Source organism: Strongylocentrotus purpuratus, unplaced genomic scaffold, assembly GCF_000002235.5.
Source record: "Strongylocentrotus purpuratus isolate Spur 01 unplaced genomic scaffold, Spur_5.0 spur5_contig_845, whole genome shotgun sequence".
NCBI classification, from domain to species: domain Eukaryota; kingdom Metazoa; phylum Echinodermata; class Echinoidea; order Camarodonta; family Strongylocentrotidae; genus Strongylocentrotus; species Strongylocentrotus purpuratus.
Window position 1 is genome coordinate 885,598 of NW_022145552.1, and position 10,954 is coordinate 896,551.

General features: G+C 38.4%; 1 protein-coding gene across 1 annotated transcript in view; it reads right to left on the reverse strand.

Moving 5' to 3' along the window:
- Nucleotides 1–8,156, reverse strand: part of LOC105444039 (meiosis regulator and mRNA stability factor 1-like) — a 34,055-nt gene extending 25,899 nt beyond the window's left edge. Inside the window, exons 1-8 of the mRNA XM_030991500.1 lie at nt 7,882–8,156; nt 6,443–6,492; nt 4,635–5,963; nt 4,059–4,252; nt 3,187–3,304; nt 2,696–2,862; nt 2,189–2,358; nt 976–1,142 (exon numbers count right to left, since the gene is read on the reverse strand). Of these exons, the coding sequence (XP_030847360.1) occupies nt 976–1,142; nt 2,189–2,358; nt 2,696–2,862; nt 3,187–3,304; nt 4,059–4,252; nt 4,635–5,963; nt 6,443–6,464 (2,167 nt within the window). The 5' untranslated portion in view covers nt 6,465–6,492; nt 7,882–8,156. The remainder of the gene's footprint in view (nt 1–975; nt 1,143–2,188; nt 2,359–2,695; nt 2,863–3,186; nt 3,305–4,058; nt 4,253–4,634; nt 5,964–6,442; nt 6,493–7,881) is intronic.
- Between the last annotated feature and the right edge of the window lie 2,798 nt (nt 8,157–10,954).

A 10,954-nucleotide genomic window follows, 5' to 3' on the forward strand; every position in this document is an offset into this window, starting at 1 on the left:
CAACGCTCTTTATCCTTTATCCTGTTCATTACTACACATGTCAATGCAAGAATTTTGTTACTATTTTCAATTTTATTATGATAACTACTCTCTCATATTAAACATTAAAAATAAAAAGTACATATTGCTTTTTTTACCTAAAAAGGCAAAGTGTTTTGAGTAAATTTTCTCTCACCAATTAGATACGATTGAAATTTGGAATAACATGCATTTCCCATGAACACACACAGGGATATGTCTGGAAGAGTATGGCACAAGTTAAACCATGATGGGCTGTCTAGGTTTTGGAAAGGTTAACTAATTACCACCACCCCTGACAGATTTTGGTACATGAATATCCAAGATTCAAATGAATATGCATGCTTGGTGATCACTTTAGGAATGGTTTGGATTTGTAGTTAAGGAAGCACCATCGTTAAATTGCTTTAAACGCAAACTTCAAGTTTTTCTTTTAAATTCTTACAATATAATTTGTTTGCCCTCCCCAGTCCTTTTTTCTTCAATGCATTATGCTAATCTTAATTGTTAATTAATGATGCATGTTCTGTTTTGTTTTAATGTATATAAACAAATTACTTTGTGCTTTGCTAACTAAATTGCTCGGGTGACTACGCATTTTGATTACGCATTTTGACTACGCATTTTAACCGGGTGACTCTGGGTATTGGTGCTAACGCATTATTTTGGATACAAATTTCCTTAAATTCCATTGTGTTTTTAATTCTCACCTCTAAATTACGTCCTTCTCTACTGCTACAATTATTTCTTCTACAATACTTATTTTTCCAGGAACCTATAATATATAAGCACTGCTTTTTAATAGGTTCCTCACATTCTACTTAATCTTTTATATGAATTGAGAATCATTGGGACGTGCTCATTTATACTACATGTATTGTATAATTTTTAAATTTATATGTATGTCTATATTTTTTTGTAAAATGTGAAACAATAAAAACTTGAACTTGAACTTACCATGACTAGAGACCTCTTCCTGTCCGTCTCTCCAGCTCCTGTCATTGTCCCATCTGACGTTGTTCCTCCCATACCTGGGACTCCCGTAGCCATTTCGATTGATGCGGCAGAAGGACGTGGTGATGACGTTGCCATACACACTCTCCTTCTCCAGTCTTTTCTTAGCTCTGCGTAATATTTATATGAAAGACATGAATGAGAAGGACGTGAAAGTATAAGGTGTGCAAGCTGTATTATATACCTCATACATAGATTGTCATTCACGGACTGGTCAAAACTATATCATACGACAAGGAGCATCTCGATCTATCATTCTGCAGAGGGTTTTGGCGTTCTATCAAACCCTGTGATAGTACTCCTAACCCCTCCACGACTTTTGCACACACACAGAGCGTACAAGATTTAAATGCCCTCCCTTATGGCTCTTCTCCGAGCCTTCTGGGACCCGTTTCAGAAAGCCTTTTTTAAATGACAAAAATCAGTGACAAATCTGCTGATAACCAATCAGAAGCAAGGATTTCAGTAGCATATAACAAAAAACTGTCATTTGTCACTTATTAAGTTATATGAAATGGGCCCCTGGTCTTCAGCATCCATCCAAGTGAGGCTAAATGCTCTCATATCTTACATTAGCGTTTCCTTCCAGGTTTTGCGAGGTCTTCCACAAAACATTAAGCCAGCAACCTGGAAATTCATTGCTTTCTGGAGCCAATGGCTATTTTTTCTCAAACGACATAACCATACCATCTCCATCTACCCATCCTCATCTCCTATGAGATTTTTGTTAATCCTATGGATTTAAAGATAAAGTTGAGTTCTGGGAAGAGGTGAAAAATGATTTGTGAGCGTTATCATTGTTATTATGCAAGTGTGGAAGAACATCAGATTAAAAATGTTCCCTGAAAAGCACTGCTCCTCAAATGCCTTAATATTCTAAATATGGCATGTAATAGCATAAAAATCGGGACAGATTTTTACACCATATGTTTGTGTAGTCCCATATACATCTTTCTGTGTACAGTGCTTGTAACTTTACTAAGACTGGGCTAAAATTTTAAATCACTTTGATGATTCCAGAACCTTGCAGTATACACCAATACTTATATGCTAGATAATCAAGCTTTTCTGATTGATTTCACACCGTTTATTTCACAATGCTATCGCGTGACCAGAACTCAACTTTCTCTTTAAAGATTATGAATATGTAACAAACCTGCAGGCGATCTCATGGCTAGGAAACTTGATAAACGCTGTAGTGTTGACAATGTTGCCCACTTTGCCACCACAGTTGTCGGAGAGTTGCTTGAGACGGGTCCTGATGATTCCCGGGTCCTTCCTTAGTGGAAGGTTGTGAATCACCAGCTCAGAGCTCTCAATAATGCTCTGTAAATAAGAGAACGGGAGATAGAGAGGAACGAGGGACAGAAAAGAAATGAAAATCATGTACATTTTTTAGTTTTTAGTAATCAATACAAGAAATGTGATGGCTGGATTGATGGCCTGAAGACAATTAGCTATGAAATGGCTGTTGTTCACAAGAGCAAAGTGCTCCTCCCCCCCCCCCCGAAAAAATTCTCACTTTGGCCAGCGATCTGAAAGGCAAATCAGCTAGGAGCTCATTATATATATATATACATAAAAGCATTGTTGGTCCAGTTCTTGAGGGACTTAGAGACCTCATCAGAAACCTAAATCTAATCAATACTAGATCTCATCTTACCTTTGAGGGTGACCTAAAGGGAAGGTCAGCAAGGAGTTCATCGTATCTGTAAGCCTTGTTAGCACAGGTCTTGAGAACCTCAGAGGCGGCTAGACCATGGACCAGGATCACATTCAGTCCATTCCTGTGCCTTAGATCAGACAGATCCTGAGCAAAGTTGATATCACCTGGATCAGGGGTAACGGAAGAAAGGTCAAAGGTGAGTTACATCCTGGGGGCGTTTCACAAAGCCTTTTTTTCAATGACAAATAGCAAAAATCAGTGACAAATCTGCTGATAACCAATCAGAAGCAAGGATTTCAGTAGCTTATAACAAAGACTGTCATTTCTCACTGATGACAAGTTTTGTGAAACGGGTCCCAGGTTTCACTGCGTCAGCATCAAACCCTGCTTGACGAACATGTGCGCTATTTAAGAAGCTACCATTATTATTATTACATGCGATTCTTATCATAAAAGAGGACCTATGCAAAAATAAAATAGGGGGTTACCTGAAATGAGTACAACTGTTGCTGGTGAGCTGTGGGTGTCAGCAAACCTCCGAAGGCTCTGCCTGAGTTTGTCATCAGCTGCATTCTTGGCAGTGGCATTGATGTGTGCTACAGTCACCTGTAAATAAGTTACATGAAGAATTCAATCTTTAAAAATAAAGGTGGGTTCTGGTAAAAAAAAAGAAAATGAATTCTCACAGAATCAAACGAAACTTGCACTGAATGTTCAAGATTACAAATAAATGTCATTTGCCAAACAATTTTGGTGGAAAATGTATACTGGCTGAGTAATGAGCATAGAAAGATTAGGAAATAAAGGTTGGTAGCCCCCGACACCATTTGTGTAGTCCCATATACATCTTTCTGTGTACAGTGCTTGTTACTTTACCAAGACTGGGCCAAATTTATTATGATTTTGATGACTCCAGAACTTTGCTGTACACACCAATACTTCCATGCTACATGATCAACTTTTTCTGAGCCATTCCACACCTTTTCTTTCACAATGCAATCGGATGACCAGAACTCACCTTTATCTTTAAAGATATAAATTCATGTTTCAAACAACTGGTACAAAAACAGATATATCACACGTTATTTCAATTTTTTTGTAAGAAACAGAAGAGGTCCATTGAAAGATCCTTGTGGGACACCCACATAGCGCACAAGGCTTAAATTACTTAATTATTTCTCTCAAATAACATTTTAAACAGTACGAGTATTCTCTTTACAGAGCACTTAAATGGTCATTAAATCATTTTGATTCAGCCTTTAAATGCATGTATATAGATATATATATATATATATACATGTATATACAGGGTGGGATGAAAAAAATAATTGAGTGCTTATCATTATCATTAAGGATTTACCTGTGAGTCATTAAGCTCCTGTATGATAGTGCTGCTCTCCTTGTTGATATCACAGACACACATGAACTCTGCTTCCCGATGTCCAATGAAGAGCTGGTCTCTGATGCGCTGAACAACGGCCAGAGCAGACTTTCCTCTTGGGACAGCGCAGTTCTCTATGTCCCAGAAGACTCCAATGGGTGGGTTCTCCTCAGCTATAGCCATAGAAAAGAAGTCAAGAGTCATTGGGTCTCTCTGGAATTCATACAACTCAAACAAGCTTCAATTACACCAATAGTCTTTCATGATTAATGTTGCATGAAATGCTGCTAGGACACTGTCAAGTATTGACAGTGAGTGTTAATCAAAGATTAGTAAACTATACTTATGATATATTTAAAACAAGTAAAACAAATGTGCCTTTTCACCTTCATTACCATGAAAATAACTAGGTTTTTATGGATATTACTTTTGTGCGAACAAGGTTTACTTCAACAAACACAATTACCATCTCAATACATTAACTCACTTTCAAAATCTGAATGCACAACATATATCTTTCTTTTTTTATCTGAGGAAACAGTTTGAGCTGTATACCTTTGGAAGTATTGTGCTTGTCAGGGCTCTGGAACTGGATGGCACTGACTGCTGACAGTCCGCTTTCATTGAGCTGAGTTATAAGGGACTGCAGAGGGCTACTGCATAGGGTGCTAGTCATGGCTTGTCTCAGGGGTGTCATGTTGTTGCCAGCTCCTGAACCAGATGGTAAATCTCCGCTCTGTCTGTAGGGACTAAATGGTATACCCTGGTGCGAGTGGTTGGACGGTGGGCGCTGAGCCATTGGAAGGTTGGATGACACAACTGGTGGCGGAGGTTCTTTGTTGGCATGAGGGACATGGAACGGGGCAGCATTGCACTCTGTCTCACATGCACACTCCTGGCAGCTCTGCGGCATCACTGCTTGGACGTCATGTCCATCATTCTGGTGCAGGAGTCTGAGGAGGGCCTGAACGTCCTGGCTTTGAGGGGGAACCAACCCTTGTTGCTGAGGCACTGGCAAGGTGGGCATCGGTGGTGCATACTGTCCGGTTTGACCGTACTGAGGCAACAGCCGGCTCAAATCCTGAGTAAGCATGGCCGATTGGCAAGTCACGCATGAGCAAGGGAGAAAAGGTGTGTGAAGGGAGTTTGCACAGGGCATTGCCATAGGTAAAGGTGGAGCTAGGGGTAGGCTAGGATACAAGCCAGTCTGTCCAAAACCTGTCAATCCAAAATGTGCCGCCAGCATCTGCTGCTGTTGGTAATACTGAAGAAGCTGAATACTGGAAGAGATACTCGCATCGATGGCTGCTGTTGCTTGCAGTCCCGCTAGATTGGCAAAGTGAGGAAGTCCTCCAAGAAGCGGATTCTGAGCACAACTTGCATCGCTGCTGACTTCTGGCTTCAGCAACTCACCGACACTCTTTGGACACTTCTCCGTCTCGTACATGTTGGACTGTCTCTCACCGTCCATGGTGTTTGGAGGGCTTGGATCTTGTCCTGCAGTCATATACTGACTGGATGATGCCCCAGAAACCTCTTGGCTGCTACTTGACCCGACATCATCGAGGTCTATGACATCGGGAGATGAACCTCTGAATCCAGAGTTCAAATCACGATCTGATCTATGTCTCTGACCGGACGTTTGCCGTGGTCTCTGTAAGATCTTTACCTTCTGTTTCCTAGCTTTGGGTCCTCCACTGCCCTCGCTATGGCAGTGGTGATGACTGTCCTCACTGAAACTCTGGCTCCTCCTGGACCCGTCATCCCCATGGTGGGAATGGTCATGCTTGCTTCTCCCTCTGTCCCAGTCGGTCACTCTCTCTGTACCACTGTAACTGTCGGACATGTCATCTGGTCCACGTCTGCTTCGTCTTAATCCTTTACCTAAATGAGCAATGAACCACACAAAGAATTTTAACAACTGCAGCAACATTATATTCTAATATCACTTTAAGTCTATATGCATTGTTTTTATAGACCTCATGTCTTCTGAAACTTATGCTACTGGTGATGGTTTTCTTTTCAAGGGAACCAATAACCAGTCGAGAAGGGAACTGTCTTCATCACGAACATGCTTCCATACCATTCAACAAACATGAGCAATGATCTTTATGTTGCTATAGATTTATAATATATATACAGTCAAACCTGCTTTAGTGACCACCTGTCTACAAAGACCACCTGTCTACAAAGGCCACATTTGTTGTTTCACTTGAAAATGGTTTCTCATTGAATCATGTACTAAAGGAACCTGTCTACAAAGACCACCTGTCAACAAAGGCCACTTTTTGTGTTTCCCTTGGGCGGTCGCTATAGACAGGATTGACTGTATACACAAAAGATGAATCTCACATCACACATACCTTTCTCATATGAGTGGTCCATTCTCTGTCCATTCCTTGTCTAATTTATTCTGAAATTAGAAAGAGAAAACAAGAAATGTGATTGAGCCTATGAAGCAGTAGAAGTCCATTGTTTAGTTGCTACAAGAGTACCACTGCTGTAACTTGTACACCCTGACCATTTTTGTGCTACATGTACATTTTCAACAATGAAACATGTTAGCCGTTGAGGATGGTACCCGAGTATACTAAGGGACTAAGGCTGGAGTCCAAGGGAAATGCCTGCTATAGCTAAACCAAATAGCCTTCTATGGGTTAATTGTAAACATTTTTATTTCTTTTCATATTCATGTAGATTAATACATCATCACAGTCAATAAAGATAAAGTTGAGTTTTGGTCATGCGATTGCATTGTGAAAGAAAAGGTGTGGAATGGATCAGAAAAAAAGTTGATCATGTAGCATGTAAAGTATTGGTGTGCACTGCAAGGTTCTGGAGTCATCAAAATCATAATAAATTTGGCATACAAATTGATGAGCAGAATCCTCATGAAAAATGAACCCTTTTGACCATCTACTATTTACTTTTACAGTTTCACCGTCTACTTTTGTTTTTATAACAGTTTTGGGAATGATCTACACACATAACTGACGCACACATGGCATTGCAGCATTGCACACATAAAATAGACAAATCAACGAACATTTCAGAATAACTTTCCAGTTTGTACCCTAATATGACGAAATGAGAAATTTTCAAACTTTAAAAATAGTTAGGAATGACTTAAACTTAAGTGAAACACTTAACATTTTAAGGATGCTGAAAAAAATCTATCGCATCAAACGGAAAATCGCAAGCTTTCTCCTCGCACCAATATCTTATAACATTGAGTGAATAGCAGCCAGCGATAGCCAATAAGAAGGGCCCTTGTCGGCGCCAATTTATGCTATTCGCTGTGATCGGATGAACATTATGCGCATGCACTAAATGTAAGCTAGTAAAGTTCTATGTGCAGCGCGTGCGCTTGTGCTGATCCGACATCCAATTTTAGATAGCGATATCCCAGGAATCCTTTGGCTTAATTTGACAATAATTTTTTTTGGTAGGCCTACTTAAAAACTTTGCCGTCCATTTGGTAATAAATTTGTGTAGATTATGAGAAATCACGGATCGAATACCTGTAGACTATCACATTTACTAATATTTTCAAAAATCTCTGTGAATTTTGGTCACCCCATCGTAAACTAATGTGTGCGCAAACATGGGAACCTTGCCCTTGCCTTTGTCCAATTTACATGATGACATGGCTGCCTGTTCTTGTAAAAATGACATTGTTCTTGCTCAAATTTCGATGGGATTTGTGGCACACTTTACTTAGTAATATAGAAGTTAGAAGTTCGACTCAGAAGGAACATCAGAACCACCTGGCCTAGAATCTATCCCGTTTTCAAAAAGTTACCCGCTTGGAAGGCTCAAGGCTGGTGCATCTGTATCTGCGGCTCTCTTCACCAGTTCACTCCAGGAATTGTCCTTGTCTAGGTAGAAAGTACCGTATTTCATTCACAGGAGCCTTCTCTGCTGTAGAGTCTACGGCAGTACCGACTCAGCTGAGCTGAGGTTACTGGAAAAGTGGAAAGAGCTGTTCGGCAATGTCGACTGATCTGAGCTGAGGTTACTGGAAATCTAATGACTGGCAATGCGATAAATTTTACATTACACAGCTTGCCTTTGCAATATATACAGCGCGTGTTGTGACATATCGCGTTCAGTTTCATTCATAACATTAAAAGCGAATGGAATATTGTGCAACAAATGTAAATTCATCAACACGAGATGGCGCTAGACCTTAACTGAAAACGGTCCGACAAGGATTGATGACCGAAACACGGATAAACTCTCAAAGTCGCGGGGTAAGCCCCCCCCCCCCCAATCCCCTTCAAAAAGATAAATGAACGGGCATTATATGATATCGACAAAGAGAAGGCCTTGTCTATGTACAAACAGATTCACCAGACAAATTGCGACCGAGCGGAGGCAAAAGCACAAATTGAATACTTAATTTTCAATGAAATTTTCGAGCTATACCGATTTTCGGTTCGGTGCCCCCATATGCCGCCTTGGAAATGTTAGGAATGTAGCCTCTGAATGACATATGATAGATTAATGTTTAGCAAAATATTGTAAACTCTACAATTAATACACTTAAGTTGAAGAATTCAACAACAACAAAATTATCATAATTTTTTACCCGCTATATATATTCAAGGCTTCAAAAATTAATCGGGTGCCCACCCCCGCCCCACATAAATAGTAGTACTCCTTTTGCCCCTACTGCGAACAATCCTGATCCAAGTAAATAAACAAATACATGGAGGAGTGAAGAAGGAGAGAAAAATAAGAAAACAGAGAGGGGAGAAGGAGGAAGAGGAGGAGGAGAAATAAAAGAAAAAAGAAGAAGAAGAAGAAGAAGAAGAAGAAAGAAAAAAAAGAGGAGAAGAAGAAGTAGAAGAAGAAGAAGAAGAAGAAGAAGAAGAAGAAGAAGAAGAAGAAGAAGAAGAAGAAGAAGAAGAAGAAGAAGAAGAAGAAGAAGGGGAGAAGAAGAAGGAGAAGAAGAAGTAGAAGACGAAGATGAAGAAAAAGAAGAAGAAGAAGAAGCAAAAGAAGAAGAAAAAATAGAAGAAGAAGAAAAAAGAGAAGAAGAAGAAGAAGAATTAAAAGGAGAAAGAGAAGGGGCAGGGTACAAAAAGAGGACAAAAGAGGGAGGTGGAGAAAGAGAAATAGAAGAACAAAAAAATAACCTTCAGCCCAAACTTTGATACCCCGCCGTCCAGGCACATTCTCTACATTCAACTCATAAAACACACTAACCAACAACAAAAAATCAATTGGAGACAATTCATATACAGAGATAGCTTTATTTCATTGCTCATGACAATGTCAATCACATTACTTGCATCACAGCATAATTATTACAGAAATAATAAATGAGACATACACTTGCCAATGTGTAGAAAGAAAAGACATCTTTAACCCATTCACCACCAAGTTCTCTTATTCCCATAGGCTCAACACAGAGTCCGACTGCTTTCAGTACGCAGTGGGTTCAATATAGTGGTTGTAATGGAAATGAAGTTTTTTCACAAGGACATAGAGGAAACAAATACCCTGTTTGCATCTTATTACTAAGCTCTAGGGCTGTATTCTGACAAAGATGTTATCTTTAATGGTATGGTTAACAATGCTACTTCTCATAACAAGCTCATAACTTGTGCAGAACTAACATTTACCATTGGTGCTTGCAGAGATGTCTCTTTTAACTTTACGTGAACGCAGCTAGCTTTGCACAGACATCAACCAATGACTTGTCTTAATATTTATTTGTTACGACATTTAATATTGTTTTGGTTACGTAAAAGATAACACCATTCTCAGTATACCTTCCCTAAACGCCTCTTTACATAATGGAAAACCATTTTTATACTACAGTTGTATATTCATCAAATGAGAAAAGAAAAATGTCTTTGAAAAAAAAAAACATGATATTACATAATCTATATTACATATTACAGATATTACATCAATGATAAGAAGCATTTTTCTGATGAAAAGAAACATTTCCAAATAAAAAGAAATGGACACTGGCATTTTTCTTTCATATGCAAATTGTACACATGAATTCAATCAATTGAAGTTACAGAAATTGTTTATCTCTTGAGATATCACTCCTTTAAAGTTTCCATATATATTTGTAATATTTTGTTTTCTTCTTCCTTCTCCACGATGATGCATGGATATTTCACCTGAAAATGGGAGCAATTAAAAAACAATTATCCAATTGGTGTTAATATGTCAGTCCATATCTTAATCTCCTGAAAATTCTGTCTTGAAATACAGATGATGTTATGATACTGATTTAATGTGTTATGTTGAAACTAGAAATAACGTACTGGTAGTACAAAATACTTTACATAAAACTATCATGCACAAAGAAAGAAAAATTAGAATTTCACAATTTCAGTGAAATTGGATGACGAAAATAAATAAATGGAAGAATAGTCATTATTGAAATATGGACTTTATTAGGAACAAAAATAAATAAATGTATTTAGTATCTATGGAAATCACACTTAGTAAATCTCTACTGTCTCACACAAGAAAAAAAGAAGAAGAAAAAAGAAGAAGAAAAAAAATCAAAAATTAAAAAATTAAACAAAATTCAACTGGAAATTTGAAAATTAAACCACATATAGATCTTTAACAGCTCTTTTCTAACATTTTGGTCACACAGTCACGTTTTGCTGACCCGTTTATCTTTTTGCTATGCTTCTATTCAAACTATCTTAATATCAGGGTGGAATTCCCCTTTAAATCCAATACATTTATCCTATGAACTACCTTAATTTTTAAAGCACTCAATTTGATCAACATTTTCTTTTGATAAAAATATCTGCCCTCAATTCTATCTGGTATTCACTAAGTTCACTGCACGACTCATTTACTACACAACGATTTCAGCATTTTGAAAGACACTT